Consider the following 23,808-nt stretch of genomic DNA (forward strand, 5'->3'; position numbering starts at 1 on the left):
TACCTGGAAACTTACTTCCTCTGGGAAAGCCCTCTCTGGTCCCCAGAATAGAGGCCATCACTCCCATAGCATCATGGGACTCTGCTTTCTCGTTCCTTCTGTCCGGGTCTCCTTGATTGTGTAATGATCTGATAAGGGCCTGTCCCTCCAGTCAGACAGAAGAGGAGGGAATTATTATTCCTCCCACAGGGGAGGAATAATGTTTGTATTGTTTACTATTGCTTCCTTAGCACGGAGCCCAGAACACACTAAGCACTCAAGAAATGTGTATTGAGGCCGGGTACGGTGCCTCCCGCTGTAATCCCAGCACTTTCGGAGGCCAAGGTGGGAGGATTGTTTGAGCCCAGGAGTTTAAGACCAGCCTGGGCAACATAGCAAGATCCTTTACAAAACATTGTTTAAATAGCGGTGCATGCTGACGCATGCCTGCAGTCCAGGCTACTCAGGAGGCTGAGAAGGGGAGGATCCCTGGAGCCCAGGAGTTCGTGTCTGCAGTGACCTATGAGTGACTGCACCACTGTAGCCTGGGCAACAAAGCAAGATTCTGTCTCTAAAAATAATCATCATAAAGAAAGAAATGTGTGTCAAACACATGAGGAATAAAAAAGGATAGTGCTACTTATAGGAATTCTGTGAAGCTTTGTGTAAATAGCCAAATTATTTTTGTGTAAAAATGGACTTTCCTACGTCTTCAACATAGTAAATCTATTTTTCCCATGTCCCTTGTAAAGCTTTTTGCTGCATTCAAGGCACTCTCCTCCCATTAATATTCTTCTGTTAAGTGGTTTTTACGACCACTTCATGCTTTAAGAAAGAAGTGCCCTTTAGTATTTAAAATATTCTCTCAGCTTCTTTGGTGAGATATTTGGCAACCCTCCTACTGTTGATTGTAAACGGTGCGACTTGGAACACGATGTCACTCTTCCAGAACTCTTCTCAGACCTAGATAAAACTTACTCTGTGTCACCAGTTGGGGACAAGGTGTTTGGAAACAGTACCTTATGCAACAGAACTGCTGTAGGGCCGCCCCTCAGAGGCAAATGAAATAAAAATCATGGTGTGTGGAAAATGTGCCCGCGGAGTCCTAGGAACCAAAGATTTTTAAGCGTCTCTGCCAGTAATTCAGTTTTTATTTTATGTTTCTTGGAAAACTGAAGTATTGTATTTACCACGTGTCACCTAAGATGCAGAAAGGGGGGAAAAAAGTGATCCTGGCTGGTGAAGATTTCCATTCCAAAGGCAGCCTGGTCCAAGCTGTTCTCTTGCAACTGACTCCCCCATCTCCCCCACCAGCCCCCTCCTGCCCCTGCAGAGGCTCCCTGGGGAGGGGTATTTCCTTTCAGTATGAAATCTGTCTTTTTGCTCGTTCATTTCTATGGGGAATGGCACATCCATGCAAAGTTGTTGGCTGCTCTTATTTTATTTCAAAAATGTGCTGGCCTCAGACACCTGAGTTTTTCCTCGAATACTTTAAAGCAAATTATGTGCCGGAACCTCTCAGACCTGCTCTCACCGGAATTTCCTTTGAGTGTTCATATCTCAGAGCCTTATGTAACCTGACACAATTATCTGAAAAAGCTTGGGATCCAAAAGAAAGGTGTTCTGAGCTAGGAATGAAGGTCAAAGCTGGGAAAAAAGTGCTCTCCCCTGCCTGGGGACTGGGTCACACTTCACTACGACAATGCCCAATTCACGTTCCAAAGAAAAAATACTAAACCTCTGGCAGGGTGACCAGTGGGTACACTCACCTCATTTCTCTGAACAAGGAATCGCTTAATGAGGGCTCCCGGGGCATTACAAAGCCTTGGACCTGGCTGGCGGTTAAAAATATTTCGATAACCACCTCCAGCTTCTGGTTTCCCAGGATGGAAGCAGGAGTTGCTCGGGCCCCTTTAGGAAAGTAACCCCTCCACTGACTGCAAAAATGAAACGAACTGGAGAGTTGGGGTCTCATGCCAGAGGTCAGTGCTGCAAATGGGATATAGGTGGGGGTCTGGAATTCACATTTTTATACCAAGTGGTTTGTCTAAGTGATTTGACTCAAGCCCGGCCCAAGGCTCCCCCACCCCAGCCCACTCCCAACATGAGGGGGAAGGAGAGCGAGGACGATAACTGTAAGTACAGACCTAAAATTGGGGGCAACCAGGAGATGACCCCGCATTCTGGAAAGCCCTCAGGCCAAGAAGCTCTTTTTCTTCTTCTTTGAGAAATATCAACCCTGCTCGATATTTGCATACCAGCGGTGAGGGACCTCCACGGAGCAGAGGCACCACTCATAGGTGGTTGACTTTTCAAGGAATTCGCTGGAGAAAATTGTAGGCAAGGCTGTGAACAAAACCCCCTGCCATCTGGTTTCAGTTTATTTAAAAAAACAACACACACAGGCCTCCCCACCAGCAATCAGAAGACAGCCACAGCTTCCCCAGGGGGCGCATTAGCCACCAGGGGTGGGGCTGAATTATGTATATGCAAATAAATTAAAACAGTCAGCCAACAGCAACTAATTTTTGTATCTTTTGCAGTTGTTCTGCCAAGAAAAGGCCTGAATCGGGGTGATGGAAGCTGTAAGGAGACAAGCTTTGGAATGAGTGTTAACAATCAAGTTGCCTTAATTCCGTCGCTGGGAGACTTGTTTTTCATCGAGCAGCAAATAGTAAAAGGTCTGTAGCCTTATCCTTATGTATAGGATAAGGATAATGATAGTACCTACTTCATAGTGATGATGTGAGGATAGTAAATAAAATAAAGACCAAGCAAGCTAAGCACAAGGACTGGCATGCCACAAACACACAGTCACACTGGAGGATACAAGACAGATCCTAGAAGGATTTCATCCAGAGTCAATCAAGCTTTCCTTCCACATGCTCTCAGCTGGGGCTTGCTTTCCCCCTGGGACTGGTCCAGAAAGCCCTGCAGAGCACACTCTGTTTTGCAAACTCAAGGACCCTAATCCCCAAACATCTGCCTTTAATCCTGGAGACAGTAAAAGTTCGGAGAAGGGTGCCAGACACAGGCTGAAAACACAAGTGATGCTCCTGGCTTTCTGTGTCTTACTGCCCCCTCTCTCTGGTAACTGGAGGGGAGGTTTCCTTCAGTTCCTTAACTGAAGGGCCTGGTTTCCAGGTGCCCAGCCCAGGTGGGATAGCTCTGAAAAATGGTGGGGACAGGGGGAGTTCAGTTCATGCCTAGGGTACTCAGAGGGGAGTCGGCAACCTCCAGGGCTCCCACGCTACAGGAGCAACGTGCTGGAGCCCACAGGCTTCCACGTGTCTTGGGGCTCAGCCTTTGCATGTTCAGGGGCGCCTCGAGCTCAGTTTGTTTGAACAGACCTCTACTCTGTCCCTCATCTGGATGCAGACTACCAGCCTCAAGGATCACTTGAAGCCAGCAGTTCAAGACCAGCCTGGGCAACATAGTGAAACCCCTGTCTCTACAAAAAATTTAAAAAACAATAGCCAGCTGTGGTAGTGAGTACCTATAGTCCCAGCTACTATGGAGGCCTAAAATGGCAGGATTGCTTGAGCCCAGGAGTTCAAGGCTGCAGTGAGCTGTGATTGTGCCACTGTACTCCAGCCTGGGTGACAGAGCAAGACCCCATCGCTAACTAAAAGTAATAATAATAATAAAGTAATAATCATAATAAAATTTAAAAGTGATAATAATTTAATCAGCCTCCACTCTTCCCCAGATCCATTTCCTGGCCAGCTGGGATGGGGGTCTCATTTGCTCAAAACCATTCCAAGCTCTCCTTTGCCCTCAGGATGAAGTCTAAGGTGCCACAGGTGACCAACACAGCCCCGTATTAACACAGTTCTCAAGAGCCCAGACTTTGGCTTCAGGTGCACCTGAGTTTGAATCTTGGGGCTGGTCCAAGACTCCAATGCAAATGGACTTGAGCTTGAGAGCTTGAGCAATTCCCTTCGCCTCTGGAAGCCTCAGTTCCCTTGAATGTAAAATGGTGATAATGGCAACTGCTATAAAGGCTATGATGAGGTATCTGCACCCAACCCAGGGCTTGGGACACAGCAAGAGATTTGGAGGCCATTGCATGGCATGAAGGTTGAGGATGTGGTGGGGCACGATGACTGCCAGGACCAGCGTTAGACATGCTGAGGCTGAGAGGCCTATGTGTGTCCAAGGGAAGTGTCCAGGGGCAGCTGGACATGTGGGCCTGTGGTCAAAAGGGAGGGCTTGGCCAGAAAGCAAGCAGGGAGGTCGCCAGCATGTGAATAGAAAGATGAGCTCATTGTGTGGGGAGGGCCAAGGGTGAGGCCTCCACAGCCAGAGCTTCACCCACAAGGAAGAGAAGCTGGAGAAGGAGGCTGAGAAGGAGAGGCAGTGAGGTAGGAGGAAACCCGGCAGCCATGGCTTCGCAGGCACCCAAGGGAGACAGGGCTTGGGGCAGGAGAAAGCCAGCAGGGCCGAGGCTTTGAAGAGGCCAAATTAGCTGAAACCAGAGATGGGTCTATAGGATTTGGGAACTAGGGGGTTAGGAGGGGGAGCTGGTCCCAGGCAAAGGCCGGGAGGGGAGAGTGGTGATGGTGATTATGGACAACTTTAGAGAAATGCAGCTGAAAACAGGAGAAAACACAAGAGAGACGCTTTTTTTTTTTGAAACAGAGTCTTTCTCTGTCACCCAGGCTGAAGTACAGTGATACAATCTCAGCTCACTGCAGTCTCCGCCTCCCGGATTCAAGAGATTCTCCTGCCTCAGTCTCATGAGTAGCTGGGACTACAGGCATGCGTCACCACACCTGGCTAATTTTTGGATTTTTAGTAGAGGCGGGGTTTTGCCATGTTGGCCAGGTTGGTCTCGAACTCCTGACCTTAGGTGATCCGCCTGCCTCGGCCTCCCAAAGTGCTGGGATTACAAGCATGAGCCACCGTGCCCAGCCACAAGAGAGATGCTTGTGGAAAGGGATACGGGCTTGAGGTTCCCCATGGGTGAGGCTAGCGCCAGTACACTTGCTGCTAGGGCCAGTAGTCAGTTGCTACATCTGTGGTGCCCAGCACAGGGCCAGGGCCTGGCATGCAGTAGGAACTCAACACAAGTTTGCTGTCTTTGAGGACAGGGAGCAATGGGGTCTAGGACCCTGGCCACTGGCAGGAAGAGGGACCCTCTGCCATTCTGCCAACAGGAGGCGTGGTGGGGGTGAAGGCTTGAAGCAGAGTGCAGGGCAGGGGCTCCTTGGGAAACTGCAGCCTCTGACCTGAGGCTGACAAGTCAGTGCTGAGTGCTCTGCTCCAGGAACCCAAGTACAGTCAGAAGACAGAGCGTGAGGGCTCCTGGAGTCTGCCACTTGGTACCCCCTACTCTAGACATCTGTTCCCCTCTCCTCAATCCAGCAGTCAGTCGGTTACCTGGTCTTTATCTCCTTCAGAGCCGTGCTCTCCCTACATGGCCAGCAGAGGGTGCCAGTGAGCTGCTGGACTGCGCTGGAGGAGACCAGAGCCAGCCTGCCCACCCCTCTGTCCTCCAGAGCCTGGGGCGTGCTAAGGGTTTGGTTAACCAGGTTTCTGACCAAGGTGGGGTGGAGGCTGGGATAAAGGACTAAGGGAGGCTGTGGGCTGAGGGCTTAGGGGCTGAGTGGATTAGGGGCTCTGCTCCTGGTCACCCTTCATTCCTCTGCCCTGCCAGACCCTGCTTTATCTGTTGAGGCTCCTGCCCACTGCCCCTCTCCACTTCTCTTCCCTGGAAGGCCCTGACAGCCTAGACTCCTGGTTCTAGCAGAGGCTGGTTTTCTGCCCCTAGGCAGGCACGACTTGGCACCAGGCCTCAGACAGGGCTGGGCCAGCTTCTCCCAGCCATGACTGCCCTAACCACCCTGTACTTCTAGAACGTCTCCACCTAATGAGGGATAAGGGGTCAGTGGCTGAGGAGGCCACAGGAGCTGGAGCATAGGTTCTGGGAAGGAGGAGGTCTGGGCTAGGAAGTAGGATTAATGGGCAGGGAGAGTTTACATAAAAATGTGGCAGATGGTCCAGTCCCACCAAGACCCAAATCCCATAAGACTAATGGCTCTGCCTGAGGTGGCATGAGGTTCCAGAAGCTGAGCTGGAAATACCCCCTTCCTCATCCTAACCACGTTATACTTACTCTTCAGCTAAACGCAAATCCCAACATCACCTCCCAGCAAGTCTCTCTCCCCATCGTGGCCTTTGCGGTTCCTTCCCAGGACAGTGTAGGACCTTGCTTCTGTCTCTGTCCTTATCTTGCCTTCCTGCCCCATCCCCCTACTCTTCAACTCCTGCTTTAGCAAGTGCTAATTCTATCTGTGTCACTTTGACCTTGAAGGCTCCCCAGGACCCTCATCTCAGCTTCTACTCCCTTCCCCAATCCAAGGGGAAGGCTCCAATGGACTGAGGCTGGAGAAACCACAGCCAGACTCTTGGTGGAGTGGCTAAAGCTGGGGGGTCTGGCCAATCCAAGCTCTACAGCTCAAATCAGGAAGTCAGGCCAGGAGCGCTGTGTCTGTCTCTGAGCCTGGGCCATACATTCACCGCAACAGGAGTCAGTGACTTTGGAAAAGGAATGTTTCCCTGAGTTTCTAGAGGCAGGATGACCCAGACTGAAGGACAGAGAGTTACCAGAAACACACACAACACACACAAACGTACTCACTTGCACACACAGGGTCACGGTATAGGGAGTGACACAACCAAATGGCCTGGACAAGCCACAGAGTCCCATGGACACAAGTGCTTACAAACACAGGCACACAAGGTCGTGTACCCAAGGTCAGGCACACACACCCTCTTCATTCAAGTCCTGCCTCCCAGGGCCGGGGTTTGCCTGTCATCTGTCCTTAGGAGGATGGATAGGTGGAGGCACAGGAGTGACTTGGGGCAAATTGGTCCTCCACCCAGAGCCTCTCCCTTTAGGTGGGTCTGGCTCCCAGCACCCCCCTGAGATTTCCCTGGCCCACCAGGGGGCTGTGTCTGGTGGCAGAGAGGGCACTGGAGGAGGCATTGCCCTGAAACCCTGGCAGAGCCTGGACACCTACGAGAGAATGAGCAACAGGGCTAGGAGGTGTGACAGGGAGTCCACAACCTCCCAGGACCTTGGGAGGGCAGGGATGAGGCACTGAGCATGGCCTGGAGGCCCACGGGAAGCAGGGACCCGTCTGCCGAGGGCTGCATCTACTCCTTTCAGCATCAAGCCTGCAGCCAGGTACTGGCACCAATTCCCAGTGCCTGGCAGAGCCCTGGCATGGATGCTAGGCACAGTGTGCCAGACACGGGGGTGGGCAGGGTGGGGGGCCACAGGGCCACACACAAGCATGGAGACCTTCACACACGCAGGCAGAAAAATCCACCCACACTCATACCACTTATTTTACCCCCTGGGGGTTCAGGGGAGCAAGGCAGGGAACACCCTGTCCTAGAGGCTGCCTTCTTCACTGACACCCCTCTGGCCTGGCTGTTGGGGTTGGCGGGGGTGGGCCATAGGTAATGGGAAACCTAGGTGCTTCCTCTGACACCCCACCCGCCACTGACCCACACACACATATATTTGTGAGGTAGGAAGTGGGGTCGTGCGTCCCCAGGGCTAAGCCCTGGAAGGAAAGGGAAAGATGGGCAGAGACTCCAAGAACCCTGAGCGGTCGTCCTGCTTCCCCACCAGCCCCTGTCCCAGGCGGGTTTTGTGGCCGCGAGCTGCTCAGGGGTGAGCGCGCCTTAGGGTGTGTGCGCCAGGGACCTGGCGCCGCGGACCACGTGGGAGTGCGGCGCGTGTACTGGCGCTGGCGGCGGCGGCGGCGGCAGCGGCAGCGGAGACCAGGTGAGCACCGGCTGGTTCCCCACGGTGTTCCTGCAGGCTTGGCGGCCGCGGCGGTGCGATCAGCAAAGGGCACCGGGATGCCGGTTGTGCGTGTCCTCAGGTGTCCCGAACAAGCGTGAGTGGCATGTGCTCACCTGAGCGCGGCGGCTTGCCAGCCCCGGGCGCATGGGTGCTGCAGCCAGACGGCTCCTCTAGCGCAGCAACTTTGGGACTTTGTTCCGGCTTTTTCCAAATCGAATCTGGTCGAGGGGGCGGGGCGGGGCGGGGCGGGGGGGGGGGCACCTGCCCTGCAGGGGGTGCCGGGAGAGAAGTGGAGGAAAGCCCCGCCCCCTCCCCGCCCGCTCCCCGCCCTCTCCCCCGCCCCCGGGGCTCTTTATAAGCTCGGCCCGAGGGCGAGCAGAGGAAGCCTGTGTCCCTCCCGCGCCTGAGGCCGGTGTTCCCCCGCACTCCGCGCCCGGGCCCAGACTCTTTCTCCCCGATCCCCGGCCCGGCCCCCGCCCCGCCCCGCCCCAGCCCGCTGGGCCGCCATGGAGCGCTGGCCTTGGCCGTCGGGCGGCGCCTGGCTGCTCGTGGCTGCCCGCGCGCTGCTGCAGCTGCTGCGCTCAGACCTGCGTCTGGGCCGCCCGCTGCTGGCGGCGCTGGCGCTGCTGGCCGCGCTCGACTGGCTGTGCCAGCGCCTGCTGCCCCCGCCGGCCGCACTCGCCGTGCTGGCCGCCGCCGGCTGGATCGCGTTGTCCCGCCTGGCGCGCCCGCAGCGCCTGCCGGTGGCCACTCGCGCGGTGCTCATCACCGGTGAGTGCGCGGGTCGCGGAGCGCGGGGACTCAAGGCTCGAGGGCGGGACTAGACACTCACAGGACTGACTCCTCATGGGCACGGCCAAGGCGGGCTCCCCAGCGCAAGAGTGGGAGAGTTCTCCTCCCCGGGGTGCAGGGAGCGAGCCAAGTAGGGAGCGCCGGGCACCTCCCCAAGCCCGGGTTCACTACCTGCTGCTGCAGGGAGTGTTGGAGGGAAAGTGAGACAGGGAGTGGGCAGGTTCAAGAAGGAAACTGACTGGTGGCTGAGAAGAGGGAGCCTCCTGGAGTTTGAGAGTTTATGCCATTCCCTTCCCCAAGAGAGCAGTTTCAGGGGACTTCGGAGGCTTTGAGAAGGGAGGATCGTTACCCCTTGAACGCTGCCTGACATCCCCACCTGAGACACCCCATCTCCCATTCCTGGGGCCAGAGGGAAGAGCTTAGATGGGGAACTTCCCCACCCGACCCAACCCCCACTGGCTGGGATCCTTGGAGTTCAGAAAAGCTTGAGGTCACCATGAGGGGCAGCTGGACATTCAGCTGTCTTTCTGTGTAGCCATCCACTGCCAAACTGCTGAGGCAGTAGTTCGGAGCCTGCACCCAGCACCCCACCCCCAAGCCCTCCTGGTCCTCTGTGCCCAGGAAGGAGCTCTTGGAGAGCTGGGCTCAGGTGCCTCTGACGGTATAGCTGAGCTCCTTTGTCTGAAGCAGGGAATAAATCTGTCACCAGAGGGAGGGAAGGGGAAGCGGGGGCTGCAGGCCCGGCCGGAAGTGGGGAGGGGGAGAAAGGCCAGGGGGCACTGACTCCATTGCATGGGGGAGGGGCAGCCTGGTGTCTCCCCCAACACCCATGGGTTTGGACAGGTGCTCTAGGCTTTGTCCTTGCATTGCGCCTGGGCTGGGGCAGCCAGCAACCTGGCTTCTCAGAGACCTGGGTCTACTAGGCGCCCTGTGTGATCAGATGGAGCTGGGAGAATTTTCCGGAGGAGGAAATCCTTGAGTGGGGCCCTGGAGGATGAGTGGAGATAAGTGGAGTATGAAAGGGATCTCAGATCAGAGAAAGGATGTGGGACAAAGGCTTAAGGCAGGAGTACACATGGCCTCTGCAGGGGACAGCCAGTCTGGCTGTGGGGGTGGGGAGAAGAGGATGTGAGGTGGTTTCCTTGGGACCGGCCTTGAATCAGGTAAGAAGTCAGACTGCTGAGGCAGAGTAGGGGGGAAGGAGGCACAAGGGCCACACACTCCAGCAAAGATGGTAGAGATGGGGAAGCGTTCGGGCTGGACAGGAGAGACCCAGGTTCCAGGAGCAGTGTGAAGCCTCAGCGGACCCCAATTTCAGGGGTTTGAGGAAGGAAAGTCAACAGACACCCCTGGTATGAAGTAGGGGCTAGGTTGTGGGCTCTGCCTCTGGGGACAGGGCAGATCCCTTCCTGCTTTCTTTATTTGTGAGCCACCTCAACAGGACCCAGGCCATCTGCAGGTACTAGTGGCCTAGCTGGATGGTCTTTCCTGAGGTCTCACCTCAGGCCTTTGTGCTGCTGCTGTTTCTTCTGGCTTTGAGCCTGAGAGAGAGGTAAGAGGAGGGATGCTTTCTCTAACTTGGGCTCACCAGATCTCTGGTGGCGAAGCTGGGGTTGGGGGAGAGAGGACTACCCAACCTGCCCTGTACAAGCATCAGGAAGCCTCCAGGTTTCCCAGGGCCCTCACACTTGGGGGTTGTCTCTCAACACCCAGCTGGAAGACAAGTAGGTAACCAGGTTCGGCCCCACCTGCCAAGAACACTGTGTCTTGGGCCCGGTAGAGCTGCCACTCCCCCTCCCCCTCCTAAGAATGCCCAGAGAACCACTTGCCGAGGCCACTCCTGGAGCTCAGCTGTGGAATCAGGGTTTGGGCTGAGGGTCAGGTGCCTGTGTGCACGCATGTGCACCAATGGGTGGTAGGGATTGAGCCCATTTTGAAAACATCCAGCCAGGTTGGATAGACAGGTATCTGAGGGTGTGCACATGAGCAAGAGGGTGTGCAAGATGTGGGTGACTTGGGACCACAGACCTGAGGCCTGTGGTCAGCTCAAGTCAGAATTGGGAGGTCTGTTTCCCTTGGGAGGACCTGTCTGCTCTGAGAGGGACCCGGGCAAGTGCACGTATGCATGTGTGTGTACACACACACGCACACACACATGCTTGCCTCCCTCTCCAAGGCAGACTTGCCTGGGGGAGTACCTCTCCTCAGCAGGAGCTCGAAGCCCCCTGCCCAGTGCTGTTTTCAGTAGAGGGAGTGGAGCTGAGATGGGGAGACCGTACTGAGCAGTCCAGGAGTAGGGAAGCAGAGCTGCTTTGCAGCTTCTATTCCAGAAAATGGGGGTTGGGGGGCAGGGTTGAGGGCCAGGGGTGGGGGCAGGAGCAGAACAGAAAGCCTCCCCACTCACTGGCTTTTCCCCTTCCCTCACTGGCTGCCCATGGAGCCAGGATCAGCATGGGAACAATCAAGGAGGCAGGGGCTTATCAGTACTATGGACCCCTACATTGGCTCTGCCTGGTGGTTCTTCTCTCTGCATACCAAAGACAGAAATTAAGCCTCCAAGAGTGGTAACTAACCTTGGTCACACTTGGTGGGTGTGGGAAGGGATTCAAATGTAGGTCTGTTCTCTTCTTCATCTAGCATGGTCCCTGTCCTGGAGGCAAGTACTCTGGGGCTCAGAAAACACCCGTGTTGCCACTGATTGGAAATCCAAGGGTCTGGGTGAAGTGGGGATGGGCCTCCAGCTTGCCTCCAGCTTGCCTCCAGCCTGAAAAAATAGTCGAGCGTGTTAAGGCTGGGAAGGGAGGTGGGGCTCATGTTATACAGGGCCTAAGCCAGGGAGCTTGGGCTTCATTCTGACTGCGGCAGCCTTGGAAAGGTTTGCAGCACAGAGGGATATTGTCATTTTTGGAAAGATCCCTTCAGCTGCTTAGGTAGAGAAGGGCTTCAAGAGGGCAGGAAGGGACAGGAGTAGAGAAGAGGCTGCTTCAGAGTCCAGATTAAGGGAGGAGAGGCCTAGGCAGTCAGAAAGGAAGAGAAGCCGGATGTGGTGGCTCACATCTTCAATCCCAGCACTTTGAGAGGCCAAGGTGGGAGGATCACTTGAGCCCAGGAGTTCAAAACCAGCTTGGGCAACATAGTGAGACTCCCGTCTCTGCAAAAAAAAATTAAAAACCAGCCAGGCAGGCTGGGCGCAGTGGCTCACACCTGTAATCCCAGCACTTTGGGAGGCCGAGGCAGGCAGATCATGAGGTCAAGAGTTAGAGACCGGCCGGGCGCGGTGGCTCAAGCCTGTAATCCCAGCACTTTGGGAGGCCGAGACGGGCGGATCACGAGGTCAGGAGATCGAGACCATCCTGGCTAACACAATGAAACCCCGTCTCCACTAAAAATACAAAAAAAATAGCCGGGCGTGGTGGCGGCGCCTGTAGTCCCAGCTACTCGGGAGGCTGAGGCAGGAGAATGGCGGGAACCCGGGAGGCGGAGCTTGCAGTGAGCCGAGATAGCGCCACTGCACTCCAGCCTGGGCGACAGAGCGAGACTCCGCCTCAAAAAAAAAAAAAAAAAAAAGAGTTAGAGACCAGCCTGACCAACATGGTGAAACCCCAGCTCTCCTAGAAGTACAAAAATTAGCCAGGCCCATGGTGACGCACACCTGTAATCCCAGCTACTCAGGAGGCTGAGGCAGGAGAATTGCTTGAACTCAGGAGGCGGAGGTTTCAGTGAGCTGAGATCATGCCACTGCACTCCAACCTGGGCAACAGAGCGAGACTCTGTCTCAAAAAAAAAAAAGAAAGAAAAAACCAGCCAGGCGTGGTGACACAGGCCTGTAGTCCCAGCTACTCAGGAGACTGAGGAGGAAGGAATGCTTGGGCCCAGGAGGGGAGGTTGCAGTGAGCCAAGATCATACCACTGCACTCCAGCCTGGGCAACAGAGCGAGACCCTGTCTCAAAAAAAAAAAAAGAAAAGAAAAGAAAAAGAAAAAAAAAGAAAAGAAAAGAAAAAGAAAGGGAGGCTCCGTACTAATACTATGCCTGTGCCTGTGAGCTGTGACCTGAAATCAAGAAAGCAGAACTACACTGGGGCCTGGGACTGTCCCAGACCTGACCTATGTGGATTTGGGAAGCAACTTAGCATTACTAGGCCTTAGTTTCCTCTTCTGTAAGCCACATTGGTAGGGCAGCCATGGGGAGTCAGACAGATGACAGCTGTCACAGAGTTAGGGCCCAGGGCTCAGCTAGAGGGGCAAAGCCTGCCAGAGATGGGCCTAGGGAAGGAGTTAGGGTCGTTGATTGCTGGTGGCTTGGGTTTGCAGGGGCCTGGATCCCATCCAGACCCTGGTGATTGTGGGGTTGTCTCAGGCTAGGCTGGGCCACAGTGGAAGTTCACTGACTGCCCTGCCCTGGCCAGGCTGTGACTCTGGTTTTGGCAAGGAGACGGCCAAGAAACTGGACTCCATGGGCTTCACGGTGCTGGCCACCGTATTGGAGTTGAACAGCCCCGGTGCCATCGAGCTGCGTACCTGCTGCTCCCCTCGCCTAAGGCTGCTGCAGCTGGACCTGACCAAACCAGGAGACATTAGCCGCGTGCTAGAGTTCACCAAGGCCCACACCACCAGCACTGGTCAGTGGCAAGTGTCCACCAGGCAAGGGCATGGCAGGGCAGTGGGAAGGACACGGGGACTGGAAGTTTGCTGCTGGGCTGACCTGAGGCTTCCTCCTCTGCTCTGTGACCTCAGGCCTGTGGGGCCTGGTCAACAACGCAGGCCACAATGAAGTAGTTGCTGATGCGGAGCTGTCTCCAGTGGCCACTTTCCGTAGCTGCATGGAGGTGAATTTCTTTGGCGCACTCGAGCTGACCAAGGGCCTCCTGCCCCTGCTGCGCAGCTCAAGGGGCCGCATCGTGACTGTGGGCAGCCCAGCGGGTGAGTGCCTGCCCCACTGGAGCAAAAAGGAGCCCCCTGGGGTGAGGGAGGGCTTAGGGAGCCCCTTGCCAAAGCTGAGCTGCCCCACTCCCAATCCATCCACAGGGGACATGCCATATCCATGCTTGGGGGCCTATGGAACCTCCAAGGCGGCTGTGGCGCTACTTATGGACACATTCAGCTGTGAACTCCTTCCCTGGGGGGTCAAGGTCAGCATCATCCAGCCTGGCTGCTTCAAGACAGGTGGGAATCAGGGCTGGGGGTGGGGTGGGGGTGGGGAGTGGGGCTGGGAATGGTCTTATGGGGGCAGGTCAACTTTGATGAACGGTTGTGGTTTTGGTTGGGGGTGTGGTTTTGGCTGGAGACCTGGCGCAGGTTAAATAGTCCTAATTGACTTTGGCTCCCCTAGCTGAGCCCGCTCTGACCTTGCCACTCCTTCCCCAGAGTCAGTGAGAAACGTGGGTCAGTGGGAAAAGCGCAAGCAATTGCTGCTGGCCAACCTGCCTCAAGAGCTGCTGCAGGCCTATGGCAAGGACTACATCGAACACTTGCATGGGCAGTTCCTGCGCTCGCTACGCCTGGCCATGTCCGACCTCAGCCCAGTTGTAGATGCCATCACAGATGCGCTGCTGGCAGCTCGGCCCCGCCGCCGCTATTACCCCGGCCAGGGCCTAGGGCTCATGTACTTCATCCACTACTACCTGCCTGAGGGCCTGCGGCGCCGCTTCCTGCAGGCCTTCTTCATCAGTCACCGTCTGCCTCGAGCACTGCAGCCTGGCCAGCCTGGCGCTACCCCACCACAGGACGCAGCCCAGGACCCAAACCTGAGCCTCGGCCCTTCCCCAGCAGTGGCTCGGTGAGCCCTGTGCACCTATGGCCCAGCCAATGCAGCACAGAAGGCTCTGTGAGCCCTTGGTTCCTCCCCGAAAACCCCCAGCATTACCATCCCCCAAGTCTGTCCTGGACCCTAGCCTAAAGGATCCTGCCCCCACTTCATGCCCACTGCCGATGCCCAATCCAGGCCCGGTGAGGCCAAGGTTTCCCAGTGTGCCTCTGCGCCTCTCCACTGCTTCATGAGCCCAAACAGACCCTCCTGGCACAACACTCTATCCTGAAGCTTGGAGAACTCTGCTGGATGGGGAGTCTCGTGAAAGACCTCACTGCAGTCTTTCACAGGACTCTGCAGATGGTGCCTCTGCAAACTAAGGAGTGACTGGGTGGGTTGGGGTCCCCCTCAGGATTGTTTCTCAGCACCAGTGCCTCAGTGCTGCAATTGAGGGTTAAATCCCAAGTGTCTCTTGACTGGCTCAAGAATTAGGGCCCCAACTACACGCCCCCAAGCCACAGGGAAGGTTGTACTGTACTTCCCAATTGCCACATGTTAAATAAAGACAAATTTTTATTTCTTCTAAAATGCGGCAGGTGCTGTTTGGAGGGGGTGGCTGGCTGGCTGGCTGAGTGACATAATGTGGCCGTGTGACAGGGTGGCAACTCCTGGGGCTCAGCATGGAGGCTGGGGACTCCCCTGGTAGACTCTGTGATTCACACCTCCCCCTCCTCCACTGACCTGGGGCAAATCATTTAAGACCATGGGTTTCCTCATAGTGAAATAGGGGTGGCCGGGCGCGGTGGCTCAAGCCTGTAATCCCAGCACTTTGGGAGGCCGAGACGGGCGGATCACAAGGTCAGGAGATCGAGACCGGCCTGGCTAATACGGTGAAACTCCGTCTCTACTAAAAAATACAAAAAACTAGCCGGGTGAGGTGGCGGGCGCCTGTAGTCCCAGCTACTCGGGAGGCTGAGGCAGGAGAATGGCGTAGACCCGGGAGGCGGAGCTTGCAGTGAGCTGAGATGCGGCTACTGCACTCCAGCCTGGGCGACAGAGCGAGACTCCGTCTCAAAAAAAAAAAAAAAAAAAAAAAAGAAATAGGGGTAATGACCCTGATCCCAATTGCTTGAAGCAACTGGAAAGGCCAGGGGCCTCCAGGGCCAACACCTAGCTTCCCAGGCCTGTATGCATCTGAGCCTCCAGCAGAAGAAGGAGCTATTTTCCTGGAACTCCCCAACCCTGAAGAATCTGGGCTGCTGACTGAGGGAGGGAAGTGGAGGCTTAGGCAGGGTTGCTTAGCAAGGTGGGGTCACAAGGGAAGTTAGGGGTCATGGAGAGGTACTAGGGTCTAAAGGAGACAGCAGACAGTTGGGCTTAGAGAGGGCAGTTTTATTGTCTCAGAGGGGCAGGGCTGAGGGAGGGAGCTGACAAGCAACATCCCCCCAGGCCCCAAGGACACACACACTCTATCCTTCCCATGGGCCACGGCTCTGGGAGTGACTCACAGAAGGGAGAGGAGGCTCGAACTGCCCCCAGCCCCCAGGGTTCTCAGGTTAGGGAGTTAGGGAGGAACATGAAAGTGACCACATGCTTCTTAGACACATCAGCGGCTGTAAACACAGGGCTGAGGGGGCCTCCTTGCTCTGGAGGGGGTCTTGGTCCATCCTTGGTGAGGGGTGCCCAGCCCCTTTTCAGGCCTAAGAACAGTCTCTAAGAGGGTCAGGAGAACTGGGCAGCCGCTAGGACAGTGTACTACACCCCGGGCAGGCAGGTGAGCCACAGGCTTGTCACAGACCACACACACACACACACGCGCACACACACACACACACACACACAGTGCAATTGAGAGCCTCGGGCCAGGACGCTAGAAGATAGGGATGTAGTTGTCGATTTTGGCGCGGTGGCGCTGGGCGATACATTCAGCGATCCACACGATGTTGCGACACTCCTGCTCCTTGAGCTTCACAAAGGCATAGAAGACACCAAAGTGGAACTGGTTCAGGAAGGCCAACTTGTTCAGCTTTACCTGTGGACACAGGAAGATGTGGTATCCAGGTGGCCATGGCCACAGAGTCAGGTCTAAACCACCAGGTTGGCCTCCCTCTGACAAGCAGACCCCACAGACTCACCTCATGCTCAAAGAATCGGTCCTCCAGCGTCTTGTCTCCAGGGTTGCTACCTGCACCCTCGAAGAGCAGCTTGTACTCCTGGCCAGGGGGGTGGGGGAAAGCATGAGCATGAGGGTTCTGGGTGGGTGTGCTTGGTGACAACACGCCCACCCGCTGTCCTGCCAGCTGGGGCACTCACCGGGTAGTAATCGGCCACGTTCTTGACCTGCTCATAGTCATCAGCCCGAGCCAGCTGCGCCAGGCCCTCAGGGTAGAGCCGCCCACAGTGTGGAAAGAGCTTGGCACGGTCCTCTTTGGACAGCTCTGTGCCGAAAGAATTGATGGTGATGATGAAGGCGCGGCGGTCTGCTTCAAACTGTGGAGCCAGTGCACAGGTAAGGAGAGAGGGAGGAAGAAGAAGGCAGTAGCCAGTCAGTTGGCAGAGCCTCCCCAGGCCAGGGCTAGCGGGCACCAGCAGGCAGGAGGGCGGGCAGGCACTCACCTCTAGGATGGGGCACATGGCATCGGCCGTAGTCCCGCCCAGTAGGGTGCAGAACTTGTAGAAGGACTCCAGGTATGCCTGTGCAGAGCATGCAGCTTGCTCAGCACAGGCAAGGAGGCTCTGGAGGGCCAAGCCCTCATAGCTCCCTCCTCCCCTCCCTAGCCCCTTTCAAGGTGGGTACAAGCACACCTATGGATGGGCCAGGGCAGCCCTTACAGCAAAGCCAAACACTTCTGTGAATCAGCCAAGTGGCAGCTGCCCATAGCCTTCCATGCAGGAGTGCCAGGGCAGGGCCCACTGGACTGTCTGCTTCAGCCTACAGTCCCCCTCACCCCCTCATCTCACAGAAGGCTGGGCTCGCAGGGGTCCTCTGACTTCCCCCTGCTGCTCTGCCTTCCTTTTCCCCAAATCTTTCCAAACCTCCCCTTCCTCAGCTTCTGAAAACCAGGTGTGGCTGGATGTGGTGGCTCACGCCTGTAATCCCAGCACTTTGGGAGGCCAAGGTGGGTGGATCACAAGATCAAGAGTTCAAGACCAGCCTGGTCAAGATGGTGAAACCCTGTCTCTACTAAAAATATTAAAAAAACTAGCCAGGCATGGTGGCGGGCGCCTGTAATCCCAGCTACTCGGCAGACTGAGGCAGAGAATTGCTTGAACCCGAGAGGCAGAGGTTGCAGTGAGCTGAGATCATGCCACTGCACTCCAGCCTGGGCGACAGAAAGAGACTCCGTCTCAGAAAAGAAAAGAAAAGAAAACAAAACAGGTGTCCGTGGGCTGGTGAGGAAGGCCACACCTGAGAGTCCACAGGGATGGCAGGGACTGAGTGACCCGGCCCTCTCTGCCACCCTCCCTTACAGAACACCTCCTCCTCCCATCCTCCAGGCAGTCCCTCAGCATCACACAGCAAGAACAAAATTGTCAGGCCAGTTCCTGCTGAGGGATGGTTATTGCCTACACGGACGTCAGCTGGGCACAGTACAATGGCAGGCACATGGGCTGCCGGCGGGAACAAGCACTCCCTGCCCAGGCAAATTGGATCTGCTGGGCATGAGGAAAGAAGAGGTCAGCCCAGGCCCCAGGTCCCTCCCAACACTCACTCACAAGAGCAGCCATGCTTCCTCCCAACACCTCTCCATGCCAAGGAAGGTGGATGATCTTACGGGCCCCATGGGGAGCTCCCTTGTAATGGCCAGCCTCCACTTAGGCTTCCCTAGTCCCATCTGCTGGCATGGGCTCAGAGACTCTGGCTCCACAGGCTAGAGATTATTCTTCCAGGTTGCAGGCAAGGGCTGGATGGCATGGAAAGCTTTTCATACTGAGGTCTAAACTCCAAGGTGTGGAGACCTTTCCACCAACTATCAGCCAGTTTGGGCTCACAGGCTTTGCTGGGTGGTGCTCCAAGAGAGATGAGATGAGACCCAGGAGTCTGTGAGCCCAGGTCTGCCCTGGCGAGCAATGCTGGGCAAGCTCGACTCAGGGGAAGGCCTGAGAGTGACCTCTGGGATCACGGGAAACAAAAATCTAGGACAGGTCAGGGAGTAAGAAGCCTGGAAGAGAGGGTTGACCCCAGCACAGAGGATCTCAGGGATCAGAGGGCCTGGGTGGCAGAGATAGCTGCCAACCCCTCCCATGGTTTGGTGGTACCTTTCACAGTCCCTCTAGGGGCCTGTCCCCACAGTCACCTCCTTCCCTGTGGCCAGCCAAGCTGGATATGTAAAAAATCCCACAGCCTGCCCCAGTGGGGCCTGCACTTCCTATTTGTGGGGGAACAACTAACCAGGTCTTGGGCTCCATGCCCTGCTACCTACCCAATTGCTTAGCCAATCTGTACCAATCCCAGGAGAGGCTGATCCCAGGGTCAGGGAGGCTGGTGGGACTCTTCTCTGGAGGCTAGGGCAGCTAAAGAAACTGGCAAGATCCCAGCAACCCCAGTACCAAGGTCACCTTCCCACCCCCACCCTGTCCCCTGGAGTCTGCCAGTCCACGGCTGCTGCACCAGCTGCCTACTGTTCCCACCCGCCGGGTGGCTGAGGGTCCACCTAATCTCCCATCTGTGGTCATCGGGCTGGGACATTGCCTGACAGGCTGGCAGTCCTGGCACAAGGCCCACAGCATTGGGTCCATGTTTACGAGCTGGTGCCTGGGTAGCCCTCGCCAGCAACTCCAGCTAGAACCAGTCAGGCCCGGTGAGGGCATGGGTGAGGCTGGTGGACAGCCGCACCCCTCACCCTGTCTCAGGGCAGGGAACCCGGCAACAGGCCAGCTAGGCGCGTGCGTACACACACACACACACACACACACACACACACACAGAGACACGTATGTTCTCTCTCCTCTCAGCTAACTGGCTGGCCTGTGCCCTATTAGTGGAGTGGGTGAGAGCACTCACTTTTGCAAACAAGCTGAGCCAGGTGTGATCCCTGGCACTGCCAGTGACTTATTATGTGGTTTTAGGCAACCCACCCTACTTCTCTGAGCCTTCAGTTTCCCCATTTTCACATGGGGATAATGACACCTTCCCAGTTCCTAGTGCAGTCCAAAGGATTAAAGAAGCTGACGACCTTCCCACCTCTGGTCTCAGGCCTTCTAATCTGCTCTCCACGTTGTGGCTAGAAGGGGCTTTCTGAGAAGACTCTGCTCTGTTGGAAACCTCCACTGGCTGACCCTGCCCACGGGACTATGTTCAAACTTCTGGCCTTACATTCAAAGCCCTGGGTAACTTGATCCCATGCCTGCCTCTTCTTCTAGACTTCTCCCCTGTCCATCTGGAATGTGTCCTTCCACAGCAAACTGCCTGCAACTTGGCGCATGCTCCATGCTTTCCTTCTGCACGTGTTGGTCCCTTGCCGACACCACTGCAACCTCCAGGCAGGCCCTTCCCCTATCACCAGACCTACAATGTGCTCTGGCCCAGGCCCCTGCAGGGAGATTGGCGGGCCTGGGCTCAGGCTGCAGCCGAATGTCAGCCAGCTCGCTCCAACCAGGTCAGGAGAGGACTTTCACCCAATAGACAGGTGAGGTCAGCAGGTCCCTTGGCCGGGGTCATCCTCAGCCCCGCTTTGGGGCCTGCCCACCACAGATCCATGTTCCTGACTATAGCCCGTCTGGGGTCCTGGCGCTATGTATAGCTCACTGCCTCACTGCAGCCACAGCATAGTCTATCCCAAACACCCCTAACCTAACTGGTCTCGGGCTTTTATTTTTTTTAATTTTTAAACCTTCCTCTCCTCTCCGGTCCCCTGGCTCTTTAATCTCTTTGGGCCAGGGTAGCGCTGACCCAGAAATCCTGAGCCCACCTTCTATCTCTAGGGGTTGCCCAGTCTATGCTACAGCCTGGTGGGAGGCAAGAGGTGGGCAGGGGATGAGGACAGTGGGAAACGGCACTGACTCCAAGCTTGGGAACCTATGAGGGACATGAGGACCTGGCTATGCCTCGCCAGGTCCCTCCCCCCACCATAACTGAGCACACTGTTGCCTTTGCTCAAGTGCCTGTCCTTGCTGGCAATAGCTTAGGTAGGGTGGTTCCAGGGTTTACGGCCTGGGTGGTAGCCCATAACCCTCCTGGATGCTAGGGGAGCGGCTGTCCAGGAGCCAGCTGTAACAGGCCAGCGGTGGAGCACCAGTCACTCCTGCTGATTTTATCTGAGCCCGCCACAGGCACTATGGGATAGAGAACCTGTTCCACACAGCCTTGTGCCCAGCATGGGAGCCAGATAAGCCCCTGGGATAGGAGCCTGGCATAGCTGCATCCTGTCCCAGCACCTCACATAAATCACCGCCCTACCACTTCCCACAGCCCCACCCACCGACAGGCCAATCGCCCATGGCTTGTGCGGGGCATTACCTTGTAGAGGGTGTTGCGGATGATCTCAATGTTCATCTCGTCAAGGTCCTGCTCTGAAATGCAGTCCTGGAAAAAAGCCGCTGGGGAGGAAACGTGGTTTGAGGGGTGGGCAGGTGGTCTAGGCCAGAATCTTGATGTTCAACTGCCCTACATGGCACAGAGTACCTGTGCCACAAGGCCCACAGGACTGGGTACTGAGGGGTCCCCAGCCTGGGCTATTGCCTTGGAAGTGGCAGAAGCAATGCTCTGGGCCATGTATACTGACCTGAGCTTCTCCTGCCTCCTTGCTCCTAAAATTGATTTATAAAGGAGGCAGCTAGCCATAACATGATCTAATCACCGCTGGGGCAGACCCAAGCTCAGACCATGCCAAAGACAGGCTTGCATAAGAGGCCATGACATCCTTCCTTCTGGAGAGGCAGCTGTGGATTCGGGGCCTAACGCCTACTTCTTTACACCCCCTAGGAAGGCCTGGCGCCCACATTTGGAAAACCAGCCTCCTCCTTAGGACAAGTCCAACAGCAGGGTAGGCACAGACCAGTGACCCAGGAGGCCACTGTGGGGTTGGAAAGAGAGGCCAGAGCAGGATACAGCACCCTCATCCCCCAAGAGGGCCTACAGACTCACTCATCTATCTCTTCTTTAAAGACGGAGAAACTGAAGAAGCCACAAACAGCCCAGAACCAGCTCAGAGTTGCTGGGAGAGCCTATGGCAGACAAGGTCAGCAGGTAGGGCTCAGGCCTCTCAGCTCAGAACCTAGTGCAGCTTAGAGGCCTGTGGTTCAACCCTGGTGGCTTCTTGGAAGTGGTACCCCAGGCCCAGGACTCTGGCTATGAGGACACTTAGTGCCTTCTCCTCAGCCTCCTAAGCAGGCAGGAACTAGCACTGCCTAAGCAGGGCTCTGCAGGAAGCTCTTAATTCCCCTTCCCTGGCTTCTGACACGGACCTTGCATCCTGCTGGACACTGTCTGACCTGACCCAGGGGACCTGCTCAGTGGAGGGAAGTGACAATGTTTGCTTCGCTCCTCTGCCTCACAGCCAGCCAGCCACTCTGGCTCTGCTCACGTTCCAGCTCGCAGAAGCTCCATAGTCTATAGGAGCTCCCAGGACTCCAAGGGACCTGGGCCTCTCTCTCACTTCTCCATGAGCTCAGCCCTCCTCTGCACTCTGGGAAATCAGACTGCTTCACAAAGTGAGACAGTCCCAGTCAGACCCTGGGGGAGCCTGCCTGGCCCAGCAAAACCAACAGGACAGGAGCAGAAGGGGGTGAAGTGAGGAGAGAATGGGAGGAGGAAGTTGAAGGGCAACAAAGGTAAGCAGCAGTGTGCAGGTCTCACTTTCTGGCTCAGGGTCATCCCCCAGCAGGTCCACAAATCCCACCCTGATGTGCTGATGCTGACACCACTGCCCACCTCCCATGACCAACACAGCAGCTCACCGAGAGGCGTGTCCACCAGAATGGCATTGTAGAGCTCAGCAGGTGTCTGAGCAATGTTCACGGCCTCCATCTGCTCGAAGCTGCCTAGTGGGTGGCACTTGGGTACAAGCTCAGCAATGGAGCGCTGGTGCAGCGTGCCCGTGATGAGCAGGATCACGTTGTCGATCATGTAACTGTAACTATAGGAGGCAGGCAATAGCAAGGAGCCCATCAGGGTAGGGGCTGGGAAGTCCTGGCATAGCACCATGCCCTTGCCCCCCTGCACAGGTCATCATCCCTTAACAATGTGTGCTGACTCATGGGTGATGCAGATAAGCACCAATGTCTCCTCTCCCTCCCCATGTTCCTCTCAAGCTCCTGACCAACCCCACTGCCAGAGGCCTAGGACAGACACAGCCCCCGCCTTTGGCGGGGTAGGGGATTCATGCCCTGTGAGGGATTGGGACACAAGTTAACTACCCCACAGCATGAACAGTGTTCTAACAGGACACGGGAACTGGGCACAGAAGGTGAGACATGCAGCTCAGCCCAGGGGTGAAGAGTGTGAGAGCCTGGGAAATTAAAGGGCTGGGAGAAGAAAGCGTGTTCTGGGAAGAGGGAACGGCATGTGCAAAGGCCTGGAGGCACTCAATGAGTGACGGATGCATTGGAGGAACTGGCATGGTCAGGACTGGCAGAGGGAGAGAAAAGCGCAGCAGCCGGCAGCACAGGGCTACAGCAGGCGGGGGGCAGAGGCTGGGCCTGGAGGGCCCTGGCTTTGTTTTGAGCACTAGGGATCTATGAGCAGGGTAAGCAGGGGAATCGCCATCCAGTTAGGGTCACTCTGTCCCCCAGTGGGGACAGAAGAGGAAGAGGCAGAGATGGCGAGGGGAGGAAAGGCTGAGGAGTGGAGTGGAGAGAAGCTTCTCCAGGGAAGGCCAGCAAGGAGCCAGTGGGGGTTCTCTGGAGTAAAGGCCCAGGTCAGGCAGACCTGCACAGCCCATGCCAGAATAGAGAGCTGTCCTCTTCCTTTAGGGCCTGAGGCCAGGGCTGGGCATTCACCCAGGATGGCCTGGATAAGACCCAGAGACCTGAACAGGAGGCTGGGTCAGGTCGATCCCAGGTCGAGGCTCTCATCACTCTGCCCTGCAGAAGGCCAGCTCTGTGGGGTGTATGGGCAGCAGAGGGGGCTGTGGAGCTGGGGAGGGGTGGGACTGCCCAGTTCAGACTTGGCAAGGGACAAGGCTCTGCCTACAACCAGCTACAAAGGGGCTGGGGCAGAGAGTTCTGTGTAGTCACCTGTGTGGGGATGCAGTGAAGGGCAGAGAGCCCCAGGCCACAGTTAGGCTGCAGTAGCCACAACTATCCTCCAGTCTGTCACCAGAGATGAACTCAGGGTACAAGGGAGCTAAATGAGGCCTAGGGGAAATTCCTCCAAGGTCAGGGTGAGGCACCTATGGGAGGATAAAAGTTGGGGTGGAGGCTGCTGTTCTGAGCTGGGCACTGAGCACGGGTCTTGTCCCAGCTTCTGAGTGAGCCAGACCTAGGCCCCTGCCCTGTGACAGGACCTTGTGCAACCAGTGCTCAGG

The 23,808-nt window shown here is 56.2% G+C and overlaps 2 protein-coding genes across 3 annotated transcripts in view; one reads left to right on the top strand and one right to left on the bottom strand.

Annotated features, from left to right (window-relative positions):
* The first annotated feature begins 8,101 nt into the window (after window positions 1–8,101).
* HSD11B2 (hydroxysteroid 11-beta dehydrogenase 2) lies at window positions 8,102–14,929 on the top strand. Its single transcript, XM_015126400.3, has 5 exons — window positions 8,102–8,572; window positions 13,002–13,214; window positions 13,330–13,515; window positions 13,621–13,758; window positions 13,960–14,929. Exons 1-5 carry the CDS (start codon window positions 8,308–8,310, stop codon window positions 14,373–14,375), a joined length of 1,218 nt encoding a protein of 405 aa, XP_014981886.2. The 5' UTR covers window positions 8,102–8,307; the 3' UTR covers window positions 14,376–14,929.
* A 783-nt stretch (window positions 14,930–15,712) lies between these two features.
* The window catches only part of ATP6V0D1 (ATPase H+ transporting V0 subunit d1), a 44,348-nt gene continuing 36,252 nt past the window's right edge, over window positions 15,713–23,808 (bottom strand). For both annotated transcript variants that reach the window (XM_015126401.3, XM_077984413.1), the window contains 6 exons: window positions 22,241–22,419; window positions 20,802–20,881; window positions 16,958–17,035; window positions 16,655–16,831; window positions 16,477–16,554; window positions 15,713–16,373 (listed from right to left, as the gene is read on the bottom strand). In XM_015126401.3, the coding sequence (XP_014981887.1) occupies window positions 16,212–16,373; window positions 16,477–16,554; window positions 16,655–16,831; window positions 16,958–17,035; window positions 20,802–20,881; window positions 22,241–22,419 (754 nt within the window). In that variant the 3' untranslated portion in view covers window positions 15,713–16,211. The remainder of the gene's footprint in view (window positions 16,374–16,476; window positions 16,555–16,654; window positions 16,832–16,957; window positions 17,036–20,801; window positions 20,882–22,240; window positions 22,420–23,808) is intronic.

This window comes from Macaca mulatta, chromosome 20 (genome assembly GCF_049350105.2).
Source record: "Macaca mulatta isolate MMU2019108-1 chromosome 20, T2T-MMU8v2.0, whole genome shotgun sequence".
Taxonomy (NCBI): domain Eukaryota; kingdom Metazoa; phylum Chordata; class Mammalia; order Primates; family Cercopithecidae; genus Macaca; species Macaca mulatta.